Raw genomic sequence first — 26,881 nt, forward strand, 5'->3', positions numbered from 1 at the left:
TCATGCCCCTGCTCATTTTTGTATGGCGCAGGTTGCAAATTACAACTTTTTTGTCATCTGCACTTTCCTAAAAAAAAGTGCCAGACTGCGAAACACCTACCTCTTGGCAAGGGAGATTCCCGCAAGGGTTTGCTCCAGGTAGTGGCCTGCCTTCTCCCTTTTGCCACCCCACTGCCTCTTCCAGCCTGTTGCAGTGCAGCAGATCCCTCCCACTCTCTACTGCTGTCCTCGCTCGGCTTTCCACCTTCCCAGGTTGGGTCAGTGACTTCATCGTCCACCACATCCTCTTCTACTTCCTCACTTGGCTCATCCTCCTAACTTGTTGACCTAACCACTACCTCAGTGATTAACAAATGTGTCTGATCCTCATCCACCTTATTAAACAGTAATTCCCCACCGTCATTTTCTTGCGATTGTGGATGCTCAAGAGTTTGGGAATCTAGGCACAAGATCTGACCCTCTTCAAGCGTGCTTGGCGAGAGGGCCAAATCAAAGAATTGCGCTGAAAAGAGGCTCCTCGGAATATGCAAGTGTGGGGTCACTTGTTTGCCCATACTCTCCATGGTGGGAGGAAGGAGGATCAGGATGAGAATTGGGTTGAGCAGACCCTTGGCTACTGAGACTGGACTTGGTGGAAGACTGGGTGGTGCTTAAACGACTGGAAGCATTGTCTGCTGCAATCCAACCAACCACCTGGTAGCACTGGTATGTATTCAAGAGTGATGTCCTGCACCGCCCTGCATACTGGGAAATGAAGCTAGGTATCATGGATGATAGTTTTTCTTGTGCTCTGGCAGCAGGCACAGTTTTACCGCGACCAGGGCCACGTGCACCATCAGCATCATGGCCACTGCCCCGTCCCTTACTGCTCGCCTTCTTCATATTAAATGTTATATATGCTTGAAAGTCTGTCACATGTACAGTAGCGTAGGATTTGGAAATTTATGCACAAACAAATTGAAAACGGTATTTGGGATGTGGAACAGTCACACAGGAGATATCCCGCAGATAATGTAAATGCTGTCACCAGCAGCTAATGAAAAATTACAGGGAATGTCACAGGTACAGTATTTAGGATGAGGAAACGTTATACAGTAGATGTACCACCAGTAATGTCACTGTCCGCAGTGTTTACGCAAAAAAGTACACTGTATGTCACAGATAAATTTTTGAAGAGCACACACTACACTTAAGATGTGGCCTTGGTTATGTCACTGTCAGAAGCGGACACCGTCTATTCACAAAGTACACTTTATGTCACAGATACATTTTTGAAGCGCACACGTTACACTGCAGATGTGGCGCTGGTAATATCACTATCCACAGCAGACACAGTCTACGGAAAAAGTACACTGTATGTCACAGATACATTTTTTCAGCGCGCACGTTACACTGCAGATGTGGCACTGGTAATGTCACTGTCAGAAGCGGACACCGTCTATTAAAAAAGTACACTGTATGTCACAGATATTTTTGGGATGTGCACACTTTACACTGGAGATGTGACACAGCTAATGTCACTGTCCGCAGCAGACACTGTCTACGGAAAAAGTACACTGGATGTGACAGATATTTTTTTGAAGCGCACACTTTACACTTGAGATGTGATGCAGCTAATGTCACTGTCCGCAGCGGAAACCGTCTATGGAAAAAGTAAACTGTCAGATATTTTTGGATGCGCACACTATACACTGGAGAATGGCGATGTCGCGCAGCTAATGTCACTGTCTGCAGCGGACACCGTCTACGGACAAAGTACACTGGAAGTCACAGATATTTTTGGGATGCGCACACTTTACACTGGAGATGTGGCGCAGCTAATGTCACTGTCCGCAGCGGACACCATCTACGGACAAAGTACACTAGATGTCCCAGAAATTTTTTCGATGAGCACACTTTACACAGGAAATGTGTCGTAGCTACTGTCACTGTCCACAGTGGACACCGTCTACGGAAAAAGTACACTGTATGTCACAGATAAATATTTTAAGAGCACACTTTACACTGCAGATGTGGCACTGGTTATGTCACTGTCAGAAGCAGACACTGTCTATTAAAATAGTACAATGGACGTCCCAGATATTTTTGGATGCGCACACCTTACACTGGAGATGTGGCGCAGCTAATGTCACTGTCCGCAGCGGACACTGTCTACGGAAAAACTACACTGGATGTCACAGCTAAATTTTTTAAGCGCACACGTTACACTGCAGATGTGGCACTGGTTATGTCACTGTCAGAAGCGGACACCGTCTTTTGAAAAAGTACACTGGATGTCACAGATATTTTTTGGATGTGCACAATTTACACTGGAGATGTGGCGCAGCTAATGTCACGGTCCGCAGCAGACATTGTCTACAGAAATAGTACACGGTTTGTCACAGATAAATATTTTATGCACACACGTTACTTTTTTTTTTTTGCGCATACACTTTCAAATCCTACGCTACTCTACGTGTGACATACTTTAAAGCATATATAACATTTAATATGAAGAAGGCGAGCAGTAAGGGATAGTGAAGTGGCCGTTATGCTGATGGTGTACGCAATGGCCGTGGCCCTTGGCGCGTTGAAACTGTGCCTGCTGCCAGAGCACAAGAAAAACAATCATCCACGATACCTAGCTTCATGTCTTAGTTTGCAGGGCGGCGTAGGACAACACTCTCGAAGTCAGACCAGTGCAATCAGGTGGTCGGTTGGATTGCAGCAGCTAATGCTTCCAGTCGGTTAAGCACCACCCCGTTTTCCACAAAGTCCAGTCTCAGTAGCCAAGAGTCTGGTCAACACAATCCTCCCCCTGATCCTCCTTCCTCCCACCATGGAGAGTCTTGCCAAACACGTGATCCTACTCTCTGATATTTTGAGGAGCTCTTTTCAGTGCCATTCCTTGATTTGTGCCTCTCGACAAGCCTGCTTGAAGAGGGACATGAGATCTTGTGCCCTGATTCCCAAACTCTTCAGCATCCACAGTCATAAGAAGATGACGGTGGGGAAAGGCAATTAGTGTTTCACAAGGTGGATGATGATGATGAAGAGACACAGTTTCCAATAAGTCAACGGCAATTACTGTCTCGAGAGGTTGATGATGAGGATGAGACACAGTTGTCAATAACTGAGGTTGTTGTTAGATCAAACGTTGTGGAGGCCGGGAGCGAGTTATGCTGATGGTGTACGCAATGGCCGTGTCCCTGGGCGCGTTGAAACTGTGCCTGCTGCCAGAGCACAAGAAAAACAATCATCCATGATACCTAGCTTCATGTCTTAGTTTGCAGGGCAGCGTAGGACAACACTCTCGAAGTCAGACCAGTGCGATCAGGTGGTCGGTTGGATTGCAGCAGCTAATGCTTCCAGTCGGTTAAGCACCACCCTGTTTTCTACAAAGTCCAGTCTCAGTAGCCAAGAGTCTGGTCAACACAATCCTCACCCTGATCCTCCTTTCTCCCACCATGGAGAGTCTTGCCAAACAAGTGATCCTACACTCGATTATTTTGAGGAGCTCTTTTCAGCGCCATTCCTTGATTTGGGCCCGCTTGAAGAGGGACATGAGATCTTGTGCCCTGATTCCCAAACTCTTCAGCATCCACAGTAATAAGAAGATGACGGTGGGGAACGGCAATTAGTGTTTCACAAGGTGGATGATGATGATGGAGAGACACAGTTTCCAATAAGTCAACGGCAATTACTGTCTCAAGAGTTTGATGATGAGGATGAGACACAGTTGTCAATAACTGAGGTTGTTGTTAGATCAACATGTCAGGAGGATGAGCAGAGTGAGGAAGTGGAAGAGGAGGTAGTGGACGATGAAGTCACTGGGAAGGTGGCAAGCCGAGCGAGGACAGCAGTACAGAGGGTGAGGGATCCACAGCACCGCAACAGGCTGGAAGAGGCAGTGGGGTGGCAAAAGGGAGAAGGCAGGCCACACCAAACAGGCCCGCAACTGTTCCCCGAAGCACACCCTAGTGGAAATCTCCCTTGCCAAGGGGTAGGTGTTCCACAGTCTGGTGCTTTTTTGAGGAAAGTGCAGACGACAAAATAATAGTAATTTGCAACCTGTACCATACAAAAATGAGCAGGGGCATGAACACTAGCAACCTCATCAACACCAGCATGATCCGCCACATGGTATAAAATCCTAATAGGTGGGCCGAACACCTGGGTCCATAATCTGTGTCTGCGGGTCATAACACTGACTCCTATTCTCCTGTGTTATGTGCTGGCCAACCCCCTGTTGAAGGCGCAGGCACGGATGCCTCCCGCCCTGCACCTGGACCTCCCTGCACCTGGACCTTCGCAAGCACCATCAGTGACCACATCCGCTTCCGTGTCCCAGCGCAGATTCCAAGTGTCTTTACCCCAGGCATTTGAACGTAAGCGCAAATACCAAGCCACTCACCCACAGGCCATAGCACTAAATGCGCAACTTTCCAAATGACTGGCCCTGGAAATGTTGCAATTTAGGCTTGTGGACACTGAGGCCTTCTGCAGCCTGAGGTCGCAGCCTGATGTCCCTCGTTACGCAGTCCCCAGCTGCCAGTTTTCTTTTTACTTTGACCGTGCCCGCCTTACACAAACATGTGTCCCATAACATCACCCGTGCCCTGACTAACGCCGTTACCGGAAAGGTCCACTTAACAACTGACACATGGATAATTGCTTTCGGTCAGGGACGCTACATTTCCCTGATGACACACTAGGTGAACGTTGTGGAGGCCGGGAGCTACCAATGCCAAGGATTGCGGGTCCTAATTCCATCAGGGTTTCCGCCACCACCTACATTAGTTGCTCTAACCCTCACTTCTCCTTCTCCGCCTCCTCCTCCACTTCTACCTCAGAATTATCCTCTTGCAGCACCATTCAGCCATCAGTCGGTAGCTAAAAGCAGTGTAGCACGGCAGTGGGGAAGTGTCAAAATTAAGTGCTTAAGCTGATCTGCTTAGGTGACAAACAGCACACTGCCGCACAGCTGTGGTAGGGACTAGGAGACCAGACTGAGCTGTGGCTCTTGCCACTCAACCTAGAACCAGGCATGATTGTGTCTGATAATGGCCATAACTTGGTGGCGGCTTTGGAGCTTTGCAAACTCACACACATCCCATGCCTAGCCCACGTCTTCAACTTAGTGGTTCAGCAGTTTCTCAAAACCTATCCCAATTTACCTGAGCTACTTGTGAAATTGTGCCATGTGTGTGCCCATTTCCGAAAGTCATCGACAGCTTCTGCTGGTCTGTCAATGCTGCAGCAGCGCTTACAATTGCCAGCTCACCGACAGTTGTGCGACATGAGCACATGCTGGAACTCAACGTTCCACATGTTGGCCAGGCTTTGTGAGCTGCAGAGGGCAGTAGTGGAATACCAGCTGCAACATAGTCATTGCCTTTCCAGTCAGCTTCCGCTCTTCACAAGCGAGGAGTGGGCATGGATGTCTGACCTCTGTGAGGTTTTAAGAAACTTTGAGGAATCAACATAGAGGGGGAGCGGCGATCATCAGTGTAATCATCCCACTTCTGTATCTACTCAAATGCTCACTGCTCACAATTAAGGCCGACGCTGTACATGTGGAAGAGGTGGAAATGGAGGAAGACAGTACACAGGGTGATAGGCAAACCACCCTCAGTTCGTCTTCTCAGCACAAATTGGATGATGAAGAGGAGAAAGAGGAGCAGGAGACGGTTGCCTCCACTACAGAGGGTAGTACCCATTGAAGTTTAATTTCATCTGTTCAACGTGAATGGGCAGAAGAGGAGGAAGAGGTTGAGAAGATTAGGAGTCATCCTCCTGATGATGACAGCGAAGTCTTGCCTGTTGGCACACATGGCTGACTTCATGTTAGGTTCCCTTTCCCGTGACCCAGGTGTTTTACACATTTTTGACAACACCGATTACTGGTTGTTTACTCTTCTCGACCCCCGCTACAAAGAGAACTTCTCATTCCTGTGGTGGAGAGGAAGAGCAAAATGGTGCAATACCAGAAGGTCCTTGTTAAAAAATTGATCCAAAAATTTCCATCTGAAAACGCTGGCGGCAGAGTACCTAGTTCCTTCGGCAACAGAGGAGACGAGATGAGGGGAACACACAGCAGTTCTAACAGAAGCAGGGCAACACTCTCCAAAGTCTGGGACAGTTTCCTGAAACCCTGCCAGCACCCTCACCCTGATGCGTGGCCTAGTGTCACAAGGAGGGAAACATTTTGGAAGATGGCGAAGGAGTACGTAGCAGACTGTGTTAGCATCCTCAGTGATCCCTCAGTGCCTTACAACTACTGGGTGTCCAAGCTAGACACGTGGCACAAACTCATGCTCTACGCCTTGGAAGTGCTGGCCTGCCCTGCCACCAACATTTTGTTTGAGCGGGTATTTAGTGTTGCTGGGGGCATAATAACTGATAAGAGCATCCGCCTGTCAAATGAAAATGCTGACAGGTTGATTTTATAATAATGAACAAGGCCTGGATTGCCCCTGACTTCTCGACTCCACCAGAGGAAATCGGCTGAACATAAAGGCACTTTAAATGTGTTTTTTTTATAATGTACTGAATACACTGTATTCTCATGCACCCCTTCCACCCCAAAAAAGGGTATATGGTGTAATCTTTCTTTTCTCGTCCTCCTCCTCCTCCTCTTCTATCATATCAACATGCTTATTAGTCTGCCCTCGCTCCTAATGTTGTAGAGGGTCAGCTCACCTGCAGGCCCTCGTATAAAAAAAAAGTAGGGTCAGTTCACCAGCAGCCCCTCACCTACAATCTTTTATATGGCCAGCTCACCTGCAGGCCCTAGCATGTAATGTTTTAGAGGGTCAGCTCACCAGCAGGCCCTCACCTACAATCTTTTATAGGGTCAGCTCACCTGCAGGCCCTCGGATGTAATGTTTTAGAGGGTCAGCTCACCAGGAGGCCCTCACCTACAATCTTTTAGAGGGTCATCTCACCTGCAGGCCCTCGCATATAATGTTTTTGAGGGTCAGCTCACCAGGAGGCCCTCGCCTACAATCTTTTAGAGAGTCAGCTCACCTGCAGGCCCTCGCATGTAATGTTTTAGAGGGTCAGCTAACTAGCAGGCCCTCTCCTACAATATTTTAGAGGGTCAGCTCACCTGCAGGCCCTCACATGTAATGTTTTAGAGGGTCAGCTCACCAGCCCTTGCATATATTGTTTTTGAGGTTCCGCTCACCAGCAGGCCCTCAACCATAATGTTTTAGAGGATCAGCTCACCAGCAGGCCCTCGCCCATAATGTTTTCAATAGTTAGGTAAGCAGCAGGCACTCGCCCATAATTTTTTCAATGGTCAGCTCAGCAGCAGGCTCTCGCCCATAATTTTTTTATGGCTTAGATCAGCAGCAGGCACTCGCCCCTAATGTTTTAGAGAGTCAGCTCTGCAGCAGACCCTCACCCCTAATGTTTTAGAGGGTCATCAGAAGGCCCTTGCTTATAATGTTTTTAAAGGTTACCAGCAGGCCATCAATCATAACTTTTAATAGGTGTATGATGCCCTCCTTTATGTGTAATAAAGGGTGGATTGGAGTGCTAGTTCCTTGCAATTTTTGGAAGACCTTTCACTTAGTGCATAGGCTTTATGAGTGTAGGAGTCCCACTAACTGAACAATTGTACCACAATGTGAATGAGGCCCTCCTTTATGTGATATACAGGTTGTATCATAGTGCCTCTTCCTCGTAATTTTTGGCAGCACTTGCACTTTATATATAAGTAAATATACAGTAAAGAATGTTTCCTAACATTTTTTCCTCTAAAATCGATTTTATCTTCGGTTTTGTGCTTATTATTGTCAGTCTGTAAAATTGGTGTACTACTCGGACAACATCGTTCCCAACAGCGACCTAGGAGTCCAAGATACATCCAGACATCCTTCCCATGCTGTTCCCAAACCGTTTTGGTGGTGTTTCCACTAATTTCTGACTTTTTCCTATGAACCAGACACCCTCCCATCTTCAGGGCAGGGGGTGCCTGGTTTAATGCTTTGGTTCTCCCATTGACTTCCATTATGCTCGGTAGAGCACCTAAGCATCCCAAGGTTTTCGACCCAAGCACCCGAACACCCGAGCACTTTGGTGCTCTATCAACACTACTAGTCATATTTCTTAGTACCTGATGCTGGTATTTGCTACCTATCAGGCCACTAAAGCCATCTACTGACATTACTACATGTGCTAAGCTAAGTAATAAGAACAGCTGCTCACTCAGTAGTGATAGTCATAGTGGGTTTTATCGGCCCTGTTATAGCAGAGGTGGTGCACTTTACATGAGGTGTGTTCTCTATGTCAGTTTAACAACTACTTCTGTCTCATTCAAAAAAAATTAGAAAAAAAGGAGATGACAAGTGAAAATGGTCTAAAACAAATTAAAACTATTAAAGGGAACCTGTCACCCAAAAATCGCCTATTAAGCTGTTTACAGTACCTTATAGTGCTGTATAGTCGTTTCCTGATGCACTTTTTGTTAGTTTTGCAGCATGTATGCTCAGTCAGAAATCGATGTTATATTCAGCTGCTGCCCCGTGCTTCAAGTCAGGCTTGAAGTCACGGGGGCAGCGGCCTCGGCGTCTTACATGGCCCTCTCCCCGCCCCCTGCCTCTGTGACTGACAGCCGAAATCCGATTCCGGGACCGCGCTCAACGGCCGCATGCGCAGTAAAGGGCGGCAGGAGCGCGGTCCCGGCTGCCGCGCGTACTACGCGCCGTCTTACTTTCGCCGCACTGCGCATGCGCCCGACATCCTGTATCAAACGCCCCCGCGCCCGGCATCTGGGCGCGGGCGCGTTTGATACAGGATGTCGGGCGCATGCGCAGTGCGGCGAAAGTAAGACGGCGCGTAGTACGCGCGGCAGCCGGGACCGCGCTCCTGCCGCCCTTTACTGCGCATGCGGCCGTTGAGCGCGGTCCCGGAATCGGATTTCGGCTGTCAGTCACAGAGGCAGGGGGCGGGGAGAGGGCCATGTAAGACGCCGAGGCCGCTGCCCCCGTGACTTCAAGCCTGACTTGAAGCACGGGGCAGCAGCTGAATATAACATCGATTTCTGACTGAGCATACATGCTGCAAAACTAACAAAAAGTGCATCAGGAAACGACTATACAGCACTATAAGGTACTGTAAACAGCTTAATAGGCGATTTTTGGGTGACAGGTTCCCTTTAAAGATCATGTAGTTTAAAGTAGCCATGAAATGATTCAAATAATATATGATAATTACCTGATTTTGGATAGGTTAAATTATAAATGTCATCATCAAGTACTTCAAATTCATTTTCTGCGTAGGCAAGAGACTCTTTTGTGTATACTCCATCAGCAAATGTGACACCTTTGTACTCAAAATGTTTAAAAGACATTTTATCTGAAATTAGAACAAATTCAGATTCAATTTTTCCAGCCCTCAGCAAGATGTTTTTTTTTTTTTTCAAATTTCTTTTTATTAGAAAGAATTAAGTCCTACAAAAATATGAAAGTCACAATCAATAAGGATTACAAATGTAAATCAAACATTACATATATAGCATCAAGCTACAACATGGCCCAGGACGTGAGATCTATACTTCACACTGGCACACTGGCCTACAACCTCCCCTGCAGTGCTTCTATGCTGTGCCAGGGGCCCTCCTGACTCACTTCTGATTTTCTCCTGTGACTTATGTGACCAAGGTTTGAATTGACCACGTCAAGACTTGGAGTCACAAAAACAGGCATTCTTCCTTATCTACCTATGCATTTATTGGAGGATATGTCACAATAAAATAATTTTACTTGCATGTTAACCCTGAGTGTGCAGTGGTATTTCTCTTACTATTGAGATCTATACTTCAGCCATGAGCTCCAGACCTGGGTATCAGGTCTACCCAAAACCTGCTGACATATTCTTTCAGCCCAGAAAGCTTGGATCCAAGGACAAGAAAACCACCAGATAGGTAACAAGGTGCCAACATGGGTGTTACAGGGTCAACATGAGTTTGAAAAGGTAGAATATAATTTATGTGAAAGTACTGGGGCCTTGTACCACCTGGTTATTGTGTTATAAGAATTCTCCTGAATCTTGGCACATCTCAAGAAGCTATGTGAAGTTCTCAAAATATTTGTGAGTTTAATCTGTTAGAAGGTTGTTCCAAGCTCCTTCTGCAACGGTGTAGTCAGGGTTCCTTAGTGAGCAATGCTGAGTAGATGAATGAGATGAGTTTCCATGGGAGTGTAGGAAAAGTTATGAGTTTTTCTGGCCATGAAGGGAGATGCAAATTAGTGAATGCTCGCAAGACATTTCTTTAATGATTTTATCTTGATTTTTTTATACTGCTTTTCTATCTTGCTTACAACCTATTCATTTTGGCTAGTCTAACCGCAGCATCCGGACAGGTAGACATGAATATTATGGTTTGATATAAGCTACCAATGACTTATTGCATGGTACCACCAAATCTAATACTGTTTCAAGGCCATGTTCTTGTCTTTACTGCATGTGAACGAGCCTCTTCTCAACTTCATTGAAATAACTTTTTAATGTTCCTTTTGGTATTAAATTCACACTAAAAACATAGATAATGAGTGGTGTAAGAAATTTTATTATTGACAATATTAATATTAAATTATAATAATGAACTATAACAATATTTCCACATACATTCTAGGGGATGACCAGCGAAGAAAGTACACCAACCAACGCGTATTAAGTTATATAAAGTATATTATACACAGAGTCAATTATGCAGTAAAAAATTGATTAAACAAATAGCCAATTTACCATAATTATCACAAAAAAGTTCAGTTATTACATAAATAAATATCACAGACATTAACCAAACAATAACTATACAATGCAACAAAATACAAATATAACTGTAGTATTAATCAAGGAAACATGAGCAAAAATGACAACCTAAATTTGTGGATAGGAACACCATTAAAATCAATACTGTAAGCATCAATACTTCACCAGTTCCAAATTCCTATACCTAAAAATCCTGGAAATACAGTACATTCGGAGTCTACAGGCCCTTTCCCTTTATTTTTACATTTTTGTTATGTTGTGGCCTTGTGCTAAAATAAAAAATAAAAAAAATAAAACTGAAGTGAAAACTAAAATGTTCTATTGACATAAGTTTTCAGACCATTTCTTATGATATACCATGCAAATATATATATATATATATATATATATATATACACACACACACACACACACACACACACACACACACATTATTTAGCTCTAGAGACCTCCCATTTGATTGGAGTCCACCTCCAGTAAATTCAGTTTGTTGAACACGATTTGAAAAGACACATCCTTGTCTATATAAGGTCTAAAAGCTGTCAATGCACATCAGAGCAAAGGCCAAGCCATGAGGAGGAAATAACTGCCTGTAGAGCTCAGAGAAGGGTACAAAACAATTGTATTGCACTGAAAGTCCCAAAGAGCACAGTAGTTTCCATAATTCTTAATTGTTAGAATCTTGGAACAACCAAAACTCTTCCAAGAGCTGGCTGCACCACCAAAACTAAGTAATCAGGGTAAAAGGTCCTTGGTTAGAGAGGTTACCAAGAAAATTATGGTCACTCTGGCTGAGCTCCAAAGATTTTGTCTGCAGATGGGAGAAACTTCCAGAAGGTCAAACATCCCTGCAGCATTCTACCAATCTGGGCTTTATGTGACAGTGTCCACAAAGAAGCCTCTCCTCAGTAAAAGACACATGAATATTTGCAAAAAAGCCTGAAATCTAAGTGTTGTGTTTGCAGGAAAGCCAGGCAATGCCAATACCATCGCTATAGTGAAGCATGGCGATGACAGCAGCTATAGGGAGACAGGTCAGAGTAGAGGGAAAGCTGAATGAAGCAAAGTTTTGAAAATTCTTAATGAAAAATTGATCCAGAGTGCTCTGGACCACAGACTAGGCCAACAGTTCACCATCCAACATAACAATGACCCTGAGAGCACAGCAAAGACAGGACAGGAGTAGCTTGGGGACAATTCTGTGATTTTCCTTGACTTTCCTAGCCACATAACTAACTTGAAAGTGGCTGTCTACTGATGGTCCCCATCTAACCTGACACAGCTCGATAGGATCTGCAGAGAAGAATGGCAGAAAATCACCCAAATCCAGGCGTGCAAACATGTCATCATGCCTAAGAAGACTGGAGTCTGAAATCGATGCCAAATTATGTCATTACAAGATTTGAGTTTTTCCTTTTGAAAAGTTTTTATTTTCAATTAATTTTTCACTTAGTCATTATGAGGTATTGAGTGCAGAATGATGGGGTAAAAGTTGATTTTTATTTTTATTTTAGCACAGGGCCACAATATAACAAAATGGGGAAAAAAACGAGGGTCTGAAGACTTTCAAATCTACTGTAGACCATAAAAATACAACAAACCAACAATTCATCTAACAAATCAATAGTAACCAATGTAGTAACAAAACATAACAGTAATTGAATAATGTAGAATCATTAATGTAGAGTAAAGATTCCTCTTTGGCCACCTCCACTCCTGGAATGACTCCCCGGGATATGACCTCCCCATGAGACAAAATCTGGATAGTTTGGGGGTCATTTATTAAAACCGGCATTTTAGACGCCAGTCTTAATAAACCCCTATACCTTGCAGTGGATTCGCCAGAGTTATGAAGAGATGCAGGCCTCTTCATAACTTTGGCGGATCTACCACCTGCTTCTAAATGTAGTACAGCTCTTTTTCTTTGCTAGGTGGGCACACAAAACCACAATGGTTTACAAGGATTAAAACAAGCCATGGTCCATTCAAACACAATTATAGGTACCTATTGAAGCACGTGAAGCAGCATCACCAGATTCCTTTGGAAAATACAACTGGCTAATATTCCCAATCAGAACAAGTCTGTCCTTCACACCTATCTGCAGGATTAGATACCCCCTTTTAACCCAAAGGATACCAGGGCCGTATCTGTACGGCGCTGCAGGAAGTGATGAGTCCCTGCTGCATACTCCGGCATCAGTGAATACACCAATGCCAATGTACTAACCCCTTGTATGCTGTGGTCTGCTCTGACCGCGGCACATATGGGGCTTGTGGAGGCTCCCTCCACATCTCCATTGGGTCCCTGCGATGCGGTGACAGGGACCTGATGACCCCTGTCACCGAAAGCCTAGGAGTTCCAGCCCCCAGGGGTATAGTACACCCTACTGTGAATGTGCATTTGTGTTTTAAAATGTAATCATTTTCCGTTTCACCTCATAATAACTCCAACAAATGCATGCCACTTTGCCATTCTGCAGGCATCTTCCCACAGCGATGTCATGTGCAGAGGAGGAGCAGAGCCCTGAGTGCTTTAAAGCTGGGCTCGAGCAGAAAGTGGAGGGGGAGGGCTGATTTCAGGCTTTCATACAAGACCAGAATGGCAGCTAAAGTCCAAGCAAGAGAGGAGAAATCACTGTTAGAAATCGAGTCGGGAATAATCGCGAATAAAACCTTCTTTTACTTTCACTTTCAGCTGCATTCACTGCATCCCGATTTCTATCAGTGATATCTTCCCCTGTACTGAACATATTGCTGTCATTCTGGTATTGTCTGAAAGACAGTCAGCATTGCCTGTATTGTTTGAAATGTCTAACAGCTTTCAAGCAATACAAAGCCCATAACTCTAGTTGGTACCAAACCAGAGATATGAGCAGATAAAGCAGCCCCCCCTCCCTGTCAGTGTGGAAGGAGAATGAGGGAGCAGCTGACAGCTGTATTAGCAGAGAAAAAGCTATATATATACAGAAATGTGTAATTATCATCATTGTAGTGACCCACATAATAAAATTACATTATTTTTACCACACAGTGAATGCCATAAATAAATTACACAAAAAATTGTCTGCTAGTTCATGTAAGAAGAGCCAAGGGTTATGGGAAGTTAGGGAAATACAGAATGGCCTCAAGGGTATGGCAAACATCATCACAGGAAGTGCAGCAGAGGCGATTTTAGGAAGATGCTGAAATAGGGGCACAGAGAAGTAGGGTTGTAAAGGGCTGAATACAGACATCAGAAAGGTAAAATTACCTGAAATAAAACTTCATGAATATCTTCCCTTCAGCATCACATATGTTAGGAATTTTATTTATGGTAGTGAAATGGCAGTTACACTTAATATTAATATTTTTCTGCACTCTAATCCCTTGTCAGAAAACTACAGCTTTGCAGACAGAAACAACATCTGAATGCCAACCTGGAATAAAAGCAGCAGTGTAAAGCAATAAAAGACTGTCAAGCACTCACCGGAATCACTCACGGAGTAAGCATTGCCGCCGCTGAAGGCAGGAGGGTGGAATGTAATATTCCCACAAGGGCTAAAGAACAAAATATTCACATTCAGGACTGTCACTAACCAGAGAGGAGGACAGTGGACCTCAGCAAAAAGGACTGTGCTGACATGATTGGTTTGTATTGAAATTTATGTATATTTGTGGGTGAATCAAAAGAAATGGGCCATATGTAAGAGAAAAATATGTGAGGTTTAATGCAGACACAATGAAAAAAGGTGCCAGTAAAGGAAAGTTTCAGAGTTTTCCTGGCTGACCAGTTAGTCTAGAATCTTCCAGTTAATCAATCCTGTAAACGAAATGGAAGATTCTCAGGACTTCCTTTTGTTGAATGACCAGCGAGATAATGATGTGTGTGAGAGTTTCATAAACCACAAGTTGTTGTCTATGCAGACTCCAGGGGAGGGGTGTAATATTGTTATGTAACACCTTTGTGTATATACAGTATACTGTGACTGTCACTGACACTATTGCCAACCGTACTGACCACCATGTTTTACCAAGTGCTTGTATCGGGCACAGTAATAAAGATCTACTTCATACATTATAAAACTAACAATGAGCATTCAGAATATTACTTTATTATGATATAACCCCTAGATGACCGAGTACTGTTGGACACGTTATGCAGCAAGTGAGGAAGTGTATTGAGGATCCAGATGATCATACATATACAGTAAGGGCCATGTCTCCCTCACTTGCACCCTTATTTCACTATTCCAACAGCCAGCATTCTGAATTAGAAAAGGTCTGTCCCCCTCCTCCCGGTCTCCAAGTTGCTAGTGATGCCATTGCTGCAGTACCACTTATTTGTGGAAAATGTGATACAGTTCTGTGCCTTCACCCAAATTTAATTCTGTTCTATAGTCACAGAACTGTACCACATTTTCCACAAATAAGTACTACTTCTGGCCAGCTGTCCATAAAACCATTTTAAGGATGTGCATTTCTGTAGAATGAGACACCATCACTAGATCCATTGGGAAAATAGACCTTCTCCCAGTATTCTTTGTGGCATCCAGGCCACATCCACAACCAGTACAACAGCCTTGTCATTGTCCCCGACAATTAATTGTTTTTAGACTCCTCCTCCGTTCTGTTATCAGTTATTGATAATGGAATGAGTAGGCCAAAAAACAACTATGCTCTCAGAACTCCAGTTGTGATCAAGCTTATCTCCAACCTGGCGAAGTTCCATTCTTCTGAAGCTGGACTTTTTGCCAGATGTCCATAGTGGAGCAGTTCACTTTCAGGAAAATGTAATTCTTCTCTATGCTATCAGTCTGACTTTTGGCCAGGTGTCCAATTGTCTTGTTTTCTAAATGACTGTGGCCTTTCCCCTGCACATACCGTGTTCCCTCGCTGTACAATCTTGTCCATCCAGTGTCATCTCAGAAAGGGTTCTGAATGCCACATGTGGTGTTGTCACACCCAAACCGACAAAGTTGTCCTCTGCCAGTGTACAATACATATTTGTCAAAATGAACAAGACATGGATCCATGAAGATTTTCACACACCATGATATCTCTGATGAATACAATTGCCACTGCTGATGATGACTATTCATCGCCAACCCAATCATGCCACTGCCGCTGTCTGCTTGCCTACCATCATATTCCATACCGTATGGATGCTGATGAGTATGAATATAAAGGAGAATGAGAATTTAATAAATTATTTATATCAGTTTTCTGGTGTATAAAAGTAACAAACTTTGTCAATGCCACATTTTCACAAGAATTTGAGACTCTTTCTACTGTTAGAAAGTGCAGAAGAAATGGGTTTGGTTAGGCTTGAGGGGATGGGGTCAATTTAAAGAGGTTTTCCAAGAGCACCATAATTGATGACCAATCCTTGAGAGAGATCATCGATATATGATTGGTTGGCACCATGGCACCGCCACCAATCAGCTGTTTGAAGAGCCACATCACTTTGATGAGCTCTGCGGCCCCCCTACAGAATACCAAGGACAGCACTGTACATTGTATAAAAACTGTGCTTGGTATTGCAACCCAGGCCATTTCACTTGAATGGCACCGAGCTGCACAACTAGGGCATGTGACTACTAAATGTGTTGTCACCGGCCTAGGAAGATCCTGCAGCGCTCACTAGAGTACTGCAGCCTCATAAAACAGCTGATCGCCCAGTGTGCTATCAGTCAGACCCCTACCAATCAGATGTTGACCTATCCTGAGGAAAGGGCATCACTATTTTACTCCTGAAAATCCCCTTTGAGTCTTAGAAATTTGCTATGAGTTACATCAGAAACTGGCGTAAATTATAGTTTAAGCCTACCGTATGTCTGTTCATACCATAGATTTCAATTTCTGACACATGGACAGAGAAAGATGCATGAAACTCCAGTCTTAATAAATTCTCCTGTAACTAAGAAGTTTATTCCAGTTTGTGGCATTAACTGTGCCAAAAAAGTCATATTGAAAAATATAAAAAATACAAAAAACATATAGGTCAGTCATAGTCTAATGACATCACATCAATCTAATCATACAAAAGTGAACAGATGAAATAACTTGTCGGCCAAGTTCTTACTATGACCTAACTGCACCATGTAGAAACTTCAACATCATTCAAGAAACTCAAACTGTTGCAGAATTTGAAAAAATGAATGAATTTGAGAACTATCAAAGATTAGATCAATAGATAAAAACAAATATAAAGGGTAAAAACACAACAAACCCTGCTGTTAGAACCAACTAGAACCAATTTGGCAAAACTAAGTCCATTTTGGGATTCATAAATCAATTCAAACATCATTGGGCTGTTATTTATTTCCATTTGTGAAACAGATTATACTCACTCAATGTAGTCATAGTAAAACTAGCGTGATTTTGGGCTGAGTAACCCTAAGCAAATAATTAATGCTTACATGGGACTGTGTCAATGCACTGGAGGTACTAAGCTCAAGATCCTTGTATGATAAAATAGACAAGCAGAATTAGCTTATTGTACAGAATACTTCCTTTTTATATATGTTATTTTGTTTTTGATATTCTAACATATAAATACCATATTGTTATACTGTTCCTATACCATAATGATAAAAAAGTTTCCAATTATTGTATTAATCATCACTATGTGCAATCTTTATAAAACATTAAGATTCAATTCTAAAAATAGAAAGGAACAAGATACCTTTACAGACCAGACACTACCGTCCAGATACCAGAAACTGGTAAAGCTGCTTGCTTTTTGTGAAAGGTTTCTTTCCCAGGCAGTGCAAGACCTTAAGCCTAATTATACTACTATGAGGAAGTAAATGTCCAGTCTCCACCCCATTCTCAAGCTATTGGCTGCATTATTTGGCTGGGAAAGTTTGGATTATTATAAAAATGTAGTGTAGTGTTTATTATGCACTATTAGCGATTATTATGTAAATGTATTGTAGTGTATATGAAAGTATTATTAGCGATTATTATGTAAACCAGCTGAAGGACGGGTATATTTCATCATTTTCATTTAATGAACAGTATCCCTATAACAGTGATAGCTACAGTATCCCGCCCCCTTAACAGTGACCTCAACAGCCTCCCACTCCTTAACACTGACCCCCCCCCACAGTGCCGAGTCTCCTTAAAATGAGACCTTCACAGCAGCCCACCCCCTTAACTTTGACATTTACAGCAGCCTGCCCCTTTAACAGTGAGTTCTACAGCACCTCACCCCCTTAACTGTGACCTCCACCATTCCTGGCCCCCTTAACAGAGACCTCCATAGTGCTCGCCCCTTTAACATTGACCTCCACAGCGGCCGACCCTTTATTAGTGACCTCCACAGTACCCCGTCTCCTTATCAGTGATTTACACAATAATACGCCCCCTTAACAGTGATCTCCACAGAGCTCTGTTCCCTTAAAATGAGACCTTCCATAACACCCTGCCCCCTTAATAGTGACCTCTACAGCACCCCACCCCTTAATACTGCCTCTATAGCGGACCGTCCCCTTAACTGTGACCTCCACCGTTCCTTGCCCCCTTAACAGAAACCTCCACAGCGCCTGCCGCTTTAACAGTGACCTCCACAGCATCCTGGCCCCTTAACAGTGACTTCCACAGCGACCCGCCCCTTAAACAGTGACCTCCACAGCGGTCACTCTTTAATTAATGACTTCCACAGTACCGCGTCTACTTAACAGTCATTTCCACAACACCCCGCCCCAGGGGCGTAACTAGAACTGACTGGGCCCCACAGAATTTTTTTTTACAGGGCCCCCCTCCCTTAGGGTCCATTCAGACATCCGCAAGTGTTTTGCGGTCCACAAAATGCGGATCCGGAAAACACGGATACCAGCCGTGTGCTTTTCGCATTTTGTTAGTTCCCTATGATAGAAATGCCTATTCTTGTCCGCAATTGCAGACAAGAATAGGATATGTTCCATCTTATTTGAAATTAATGGGTTTGCACCTGTGTCCCGCAAAATTGTGTAACGGATGCGGACCCAGAACAACGGACGTGTGAATGGACCCTTACTTAAAATAAAACCTTTGAAAAAACCTATTTGTCTTTGTATCACCATTTTTGGACAGCTAAAACTTTTTTTTTTATTTCTGCCTAAAGAGCTGAAGCTTTTTTTCAAGTGGATGAATTGTACTTTTTATTGGTACCCTTTTTGAATTCAAATTATTTATATTTTTTAATAGTGAAGACATTTTTGGACATGGCAATGCTTTTTTTTTATGTTTATTTACCTATACAGACGTGGACAAAATTGTTGGTACCCTTTGGTCAATGAAAGAAAAAGTCACAATGGTCACAGAAATAACTTTAATCTGACAAAAGTAATAATAAATTAAAATTCTATAAATGTTAACCAATGAAAGTCAGACATTGTTTTTCAACCATGCTTCAACAGAATTATGTAAAAAAATAAACTCATGAAACAGGCATGGACAAAAATGATGGTACCCCTAGAAAACACAGAACATAATGTGACCAAAGGGACATGTTAATTCAAGGTGTGTCCACTAATTAGCATCACAGGTGTCTACAACCTTGTAATCAGCCATTGGGCCTATATATATGGCTCCAGGTAATCACTGTGTTGTTTGGTGATATGGTGTGTACCACACTCGACATGGACCAGAGGAAGCAAAGGAAAGAGCTGTCTCAAGAGATCAGAAAGAAAATTATAGACAAGCATGTTAAAGGTAAAGGCTATAAGACCATCTCCAAGCAACTAGATGTTCCTGTGAGTACAGTTGCACATATTATTCATAAGTTTAAGATCCATGGGACTGTAGCCAACCTCCCTGGACGTGGCCGCAGGAGGAAAATTGATGACAAATCTAAGAGACGGATAATCCGAATGGTAACAAAAGAGCCTAGAAAGACTTCTAAAGAGATTCAAGGTGAACTTCATGCTCAAGGAACATCAGTGTCAGATCGCACCATCCGTCGTTGTTTGAGCCAAAGTGGACTACATGGGAGACGACCAAGGAGGACACCATTGTTGAAAACGAATCATAAAAAAGCAAGACTGGAATATGCCAAACTACATGTTGACAAGCCACAAAGCTTCTGGGAGAATGTCCTGTGGACAGATGAGACAAAAATCGAAGTTTTTGCCAAGGCACATCAGCTGTATGTTCACAGACGAAAAAATGAAGCATATCAAGAAAAGAACACTGTCCCTACTGTGAAACATGGAGGAGGCTCTGTTATGTTCTGGGGCTGCTTTGCTGCGTCTGGCACAGGGTGTCTTGAATCTGTGCAGGGTACAATGAAATCTCAAGACTATCAAGGAATTCTAGAGAGAAATGTACTAGCCAGTGTCAGAAAGCTTGGTCTCAGTCGCAGGTCATGGGTCTTGCAACAGGACAATGACCCAAAACACACCGCTAAAAACACCCAAGAATGGCTAAGAGGAAAAAATTGGACTATTCTAAAGTGGCCTTCTATGAGCCCTGACCTCAATCCTATTGAGCATCTTTGGAAGGAGCTGAAACATGCAGTCTGGAAAAGGCACCCTTCAAACCGGACACAACTGGAGCAGTTTGCTCATGAGGAGTGGGCCAAAATACCTGCTGAGAGGTGCAGATGTCTCATTGACAGTTACAGGAAGCGTTTGATTGCAGTGATTGCCTCAAAAGGTTGCGCAACAAAATATTAAGTTAGGGGTACCATCATTTTTGTCCATGCCTGTTTCATGAGTTTATTTTTTTACATAATTCTGTTGAAGCATGGTTGAAAAACAATGTCTGACTTTCATTGGTTAACATTTATAGAATTTTAATTTATTATTACTTTTGTCAGATTAAAGTTATTTCTGTGACCATTGTGACTTTTTCTTTCATTGACCAAAGGGTACCAACAATTTTGTCCACGTCTGTATTTAAAACACTGTGAAAGGGGGTGATTGGAACTTTCATCCCAACCTCTGCCCACTCCTTCCTCTGCCAGCCTCCTGTACTATAGTATGCGGTACGTGGCAGCCTCCCCTCTCTGCCTCCGCTGCTCTGCCATATACTAGTGCTTATTATGACACACATATGCATGCACCTGATGCCAGCCCAGAACCATCCTGGCATCACATTTGTGTATATGTAACTTAAAAGAGTGCCATAATAAGCACTAGTAGATGGCGCAACAGCAAGCAGAGAGGGGAGGCTGCCACGTACTGCATGCTATAGTACAGGAGGCTGGCAGAGGAAGTGTGGGAAGAGGTTGTGATCTGGCTACCTGGCAGCATGCAGCTGCCAGGTGGTGATCCCAGCATCTGCCAGCCTCCTGTATTATAACAGAAGCAGATGAAGGCATTTTATTATATAGGAGGCTGGTGGGACTGGGATGGCAGCCTGTGGCAGCTACATGCTGCAGCCTGCCATGGCTTTACACTTAGAACTTTGCCTGCTGCTGTACCTGGCCTTACCTCTTCTCCTCTCCAAGTCTGTGAACTTGACAGACTGGGAGAGGAGGAAAGGGTTAACTACTTTGACTCTGTCCTGCCCTCCTCTTTCCTCATGCCCAAAGAGGCCCCAGAACTACTGTGCACTCGTGCGCAGCAGCAGGCAAGGGGGGAGAGGGGCCCAGGCACATACCTGAAAAGTGCTGTGCAGCATGCTTGTTGTGCCTCCCTTCGCTCGCCTCTCTGCCATAATGCGCTGCTTCTCCCAGCCTCCCCGCCCCTTGAGGAGGGCTTCATTTGGGGGCGGGCTGCCACTGTGCTGCCTGAAGAGATTAATATGCATAGCTTGCTGCCGACCTGTTCTCTGGCAGGTGTCACGCTATGCAGGCAGAAAAGGCAGCACAGCAGATAATCATGCATGGAGTCGCCCGCCGAAGCGGGCCCTGTGTTAATGAATGGGGGTGTAGGAGGGATGGGAGGGGTGGGCGGGCCTGGCCCTGCGGCCCGGCCCCTATGTGACCACACCAAATCTAAAGGGGAGGGGATTTGGAGGGGTTGTTTTCGGGGGTGGAGCCGGCCTGAAAATGTAAAGTTATTTACACACAGTAAGTGTGTGTGAGACACTGCTCCCGGGCCCCTTGTCAGCCCGGACCCCGAAGCAGCCGCTTCCCCTGCTTCCCTGGTAGTTACGCCACTGCCCCGCCCCTTAACAGTGGCCTCTACAGCAATCTGCCCCTTAACACTGACCTCCATAGCGGACCGTCTCCTTTATTGTGACCTCCACAGCAGCCTGCCCCTAACGGTGGCCAGAGGTCCGGTTTTAGGCAGGACAGTCTGGCTTTCAGACGCTCTGTCTGGTGCAGGGCCTGGATGAACACAGGGATGTCCTTTTGAACAGCTCACTCTCAGACAGCAGCACTGTGCTGTCTGAGCGTGAGCTGCAGGGAGAATGTCACCCTCCCTCCCACCCCTGCAGCTGACAGAAGTTGAATTTTACCTTAATCCCCATCAGCTGCGGAGTGGAAGGGCGTGGCCTAACAGGATCCGTGGCGTGGGTTAGAGGGCCTGGGGGTGGGGTTTTTAAGTCTGCCTTTTGAGGGTAGCCTGAATGGCCACCCTACCTGCCCCCTTAACTTTGACCTCCACAGAACTCCTCTCCCTTAGCAGTGTCATCCACAGCCCCTTTAAAGGAAATCTGTCACCAGGATAATCGCTATTGAAGTAAAGCCATGGCCTAATAGCACTTAGTACCTTATTTCTAGATGTGCCATTGTTTCAGCAATGCATTTCTAGTACGGAGTCGGGGACTAGAAATGCAGATGTGAACAGCACAATGTGTGCTGTCCTCATCCTTTCTGTCCCCATTGTTGCAAGGGCAGGGTATTTGCTTTACTGCAGTGCTATCTACGCCACCATCTGCTTGATCTTATTTAGACTGCCAGGTTTTTCTGTGTGTCAGGTGTTTTTTCTACTTTTGTATTTTATACAATAGGATATAGCAGTAGAGTATAACAGTAGTGGTAACAATTACAGATATTGTCATCTCTGTTGTATCAGTCATTGCACTTTTAACATTAATTATGATAAAACATAATGAATACATAAGATCATGTTAACCAAACCATAACTCATCTAAGGAGATAGTAAAGCCTCTGTGTAATGATCTATATTTCTAATAATTTCTCAGCAGTATCCCAGTGTAGCTGGCCAGCTAAGACCTGTCCTAGGTTGCTAACATAGCTTATATGTTTATACAGCTAGACCTGCCAATGACCTTAATACAGTTCCTATGTTCGTGTGTTAAGGACAAAAGCAGAGTTATTTACAGTGACTTCATGTTTGGATGTCATATAACTGTTATATATATTGTGTTCACAGAAAAGATAATATGCCTTATAAATTAATAAGTTGTGGTAGGCAAGCTCAATGACAGCAGAATTAACAGAAAGCATAGAGTTAAACTGTTGTAGCTGGGCAGGAGTTTTGACCAATTACAGCCAGGCTCACACACAGCTTGTGTGGGAAATTCCCCTAGCAGGAGCCTCTGGAATCATTATTTACTAGAGAGAGGAGCTGAACAGACACACACTCCACTAAGAGCTATGTTTTATGGAAGCAAAGAGACCAAAATAGAGCAAAGTGCAAACCAAGTAGAGCAAGTGAACTATTGGTTAACCTCAGATATACCTCTCAGAGAGATCATAAAGTGCTTAAATAACTTAAAGTCAGAGTACAGATACTGAAGAGAGAAATATATCCACCATTTTATGTTGAAAGACAAGATTGAGCAGTTGAACCACCATCTTATGTATACCGCCATTTTATGATACTTTATTTAACACGTGTTTTGTAAATGGAGTATCTGCTGCGGAGGCGGCAGTGTTATATATGAAGAAAAATTGAAGTTAATAAAGAAGTTATTTAAAGCATTTGGTGTGCTCTTTAAAGAGGACCTTTCAACGATTATGACAATGTGAACTAAGAATACAGACATGGAGAGCGGCGCCCGGGGATCTCAGTGCACTTACTATTATCCCTGGGCGCCGCTCCGTTCTCCCGCTATGCCCTCCGGTATCTCCGGCCACTAAGTTATAGTAGGTGGAGATTTCAGTCACTAAGTTATGGTAGGAGGAGTCTGCCCTTGTTCTGCTGTAGCGCTGGCCAGTCGCAGCGCAGAGCTCACAGCCTGGGAGGTTATTTTCTGCCAGGCTGTGAGCTCTGCAATGCGATCGGCCAGCGCTACAGAAGAACAAGGGCAGACTCCGCCTACTATAACTTAGTGAGCGGAGATACCGGAGGGCATAGCAGGAGAATGGAGCGGCGCCCAGGGATAATAGTAAGTGCAGTGAGATTCCCGGGCGCCGCTCTCCATGTCTGTATACTTAGTTCACAGTGTCATAATCGGTGAAAGGTCCTCTTTAAACCTACTGCTTCCATAGAACGGCGCTAGAGGAATTACATATTTTTTACTTTATAAGATGCATCTGATGATAAGACGCATCTACTGTACGTGTTAGAGATGAAAAGTAAGTAAAAAAATATATGAACCAAAATGTGTGCTAAAATATTTTAAAAAATAACAGAATAATATTTTACGTTGTCATGGCAGATCTTCTGCAGACAAACTGCAAAAGTGGGATCTGTGGATGGAGTACTGTTATGTTGTGCAATATATGGATGCATTTTTAAGGATGAGGGGGGTTATAGTCACATTTAATTTAAAAACCAATAAACACTTGCTAATTACAGCACAGTCCCTGGACAGTGTTTATATTAAATGTTACTATAGCCCCCCTCATCCTTAAGAATGCACCCATATACTGCAGTACATGGGTTCCTTCCTATAGATGAGAGGGGCAATAGTCACATTTAATATAAACAGTGCAATAATGTTACAGTCCCTAGACAGTGTTTATATTAAATGTTACTATAACTCCCCTCATCCTTAGGAATACATTCATACACTGCAGTATATGAGTGCATTCCTATGAATGAGGGGTTTATAGTCATATTCAATACATATTTAATGTCCAGGTCAGTCCCTGAGCTCCCCTTCATATCCAGGAGATAGCAGTGTTCACTCAATTGAGGGCCAGTAACACTCCCTTCTGTCCTTCTTCTTTCTTCCTTTTAGCAACGGCATATGTGGCCAGGTGGGAGTAAGCTGATTGGTGGAGGCGGTGGAGAAGCCTTTCCTCCTGGTGCTCACCACCAATCAGGGCAGCATGCAGAGCGGCAGCGCAGAGGAGAAGCAGAATGTCTCTCCTCCTCTGCCTTGGAACAGACCCCAGCTGCAGAGCAAGGATATGCTAGCTAGCGGCAGTCAGTTCAGGAGGTCTCCTCCTCTAGGGCATACTTACCTGCTTCCCGACACCCGTGTCTCTCAGGATCACTGCATGGCCACTGCTGCATCTCCCCATCACGCAGATCAAAACATCCGGTGATAGGGGAGCAGCCAATGTGGGGAGATGCAGCTGTGCAGGGATCCGGAGGGACAGAGGTGCCGGGGAGCAGGTAAGTATGCTCTAAGGAATGGACCTGGGCATTCTGGGGGTCATTATAGGGATTGAATATCCCATTTAAAGCTACTGAAATGTGCCGGTCACATGATGTCAACAGACTCCCTGACTTTTTCCCCTTTTCCACTTTGGGGGACAAAGTGCTTCTTTATAAAGCAAATGATACTGTAAATAACTAAAATGGAACTAATCTTTTGAACCAATCTTTCAGTCAATCTAGATCAGAATGAAGTAATCTGCAAAAGGAACCACATTTCGCATAACTACCCAGGCCACAGAGTGGCTAACATAGTCCACAGCTAGGAGTGCACGCACCCGGTTTTTAACCGTCCAGATGCTATGGTGACATTTGACCTGAGCATCTTAAAGGTTAAATGTGTATGATCGACATTATCGTTAATCGCATACATTAGCCCCAGGTGTCAGTGGCTATGGTGCCTATTGTGCTCGTGAGCGGGCACTATATTTAAAGTCTGACGTATATAGTCGTACTAATTTTATTTGTAACAGTGCAACACTTGTACATTCACTGTTCTTTTCCCCAACAGTTTATTAGGTCTCCTAGTCATGGACAAAGTGGTCTCTCAGCAAGTGGTCTCTCAGGCAACCAGCCTCTCACTATCTGCAGGACACTCTAACTATGGGCTGGCACATTGACAGCCCTCACCAACCCAGCAATTGGTCCTACAGTCTCTCCACCAGCTCACCAGCATGTCTCACGATAGCTGCAGTTAAGCTCCCAAGACTCCAACGTTTCTGACTTCAGCACAGTGGCTGCACTTGGAACTTCTTTCCCAAGACTCTCAGACCAAGCCTCTCTGACGCTGTTTACAGATCAGATAATCTGATTTGAAGAAAATATTTGTTTCAATGGGAACTAATAAGCCCTAAATTGATGTATCATTCTGATACGTTTCCTCAAGGCAAAACTTTATTTCATCAGGGGACAAGTACTGAGTAGTATGATCTGCACACAATGCTAAACAACCTAAAGTGAAGTGAGAACAGTTACCTTGAAAGAGATGTTTCGTCTGTCTTATATTAAGTGGCTAGGGTGTATAAATGGGGCTCTGCGGTCCTCCAGAATGTCTTCTCAGAGGTTTTCAATCTCTCTGAGTGCCAGAGTTCAGCTCAGCTGTCCTAATCCTGCACTGTGTACACAGTTTAGTTGCTGGGGGAAGGGTTCGGGTGGGGTTTCTTTCAGCTCTGCTCTCCAAGGATTAATTGTTGTGGAGGAAGTGTCTTTATGAAAGCTCTGTGCAGTAGCCTTTGAGTCTCTACTATAGACTAGTTTTAGACTAGTAGGGGCACTATAGTGAGCATTATAACTACTGAGGACACTATAACAACCATTATTTCTACAGGAGGCAGGGTTAAATTCAATGGCAGTGTTAAATACAGTGTTAGGCTACTTTCACACTAGCGTTCGGAGCGGGTCCGCTATAATGCAGACGTTTGCATCCGTTCAGAACGGATCCGTCTGCATTATAACTTAGAAAAATTTCTGAGTGAAAGTAGCCTGAGCGGATCCGTTCAGACTTTACATTGAAAGTCAATGGGGGACGGATCCGCTTGAAGATTGAGCCATATGGTGTCATCTTCAAGCGGATCCGTCCCCATTGACTTTCATTGTAAGTCTGGACGGATCCGCTCGCCTCCGCACGGCCAGGCGAGCGTTCAGGTGTCCGCTCACTGAGCGGAGCGGAGGCTGAGCGCTGGCAGGCGGAT

At 44.2% G+C, this 26,881-nt stretch overlaps 1 protein-coding gene across 9 annotated transcripts in view; it reads right to left on the reverse strand.

Annotated features, from left to right (window-relative positions):
• The window catches only part of LOC122926655 (sulfotransferase 2B1-like), an 80,229-nt gene extending 53,935 nt beyond the window's left edge, over positions 1 to 26,294 (reverse strand). The window contains exons 1-2 of one of the 9 annotated variants that reach the window (XM_044278092.1): positions 26,166 to 26,294; positions 9,202 to 9,342 (exon numbers count right to left, since the gene is read on the reverse strand). In XM_044278092.1, coding sequence (XP_044134027.1) covers positions 9,202 to 9,337 — 136 coding nt within the window. In that variant the 5' untranslated portion in view covers positions 9,338 to 9,342; positions 26,166 to 26,294. Of the gene's footprint in view, positions 1 to 9,201; positions 9,438 to 13,196; positions 13,215 to 14,227; positions 14,317 to 17,425; positions 17,493 to 21,327; positions 21,395 to 26,165 lie in introns of those variants that run through there. The other 8 variants (XM_044278087.1, XM_044278093.1, XM_044278088.1 and 5 more) reach the window with 8 other exon arrangements.
• Between the last annotated feature and the right edge of the window lie 587 nt (positions 26,295 to 26,881).

This window comes from Bufo gargarizans, chromosome 2 (genome assembly GCF_014858855.1).
Source record: "Bufo gargarizans isolate SCDJY-AF-19 chromosome 2, ASM1485885v1, whole genome shotgun sequence".
Lineage (NCBI taxonomy): Eukaryota > Metazoa > Chordata > Amphibia > Anura > Bufonidae > Bufo > Bufo gargarizans.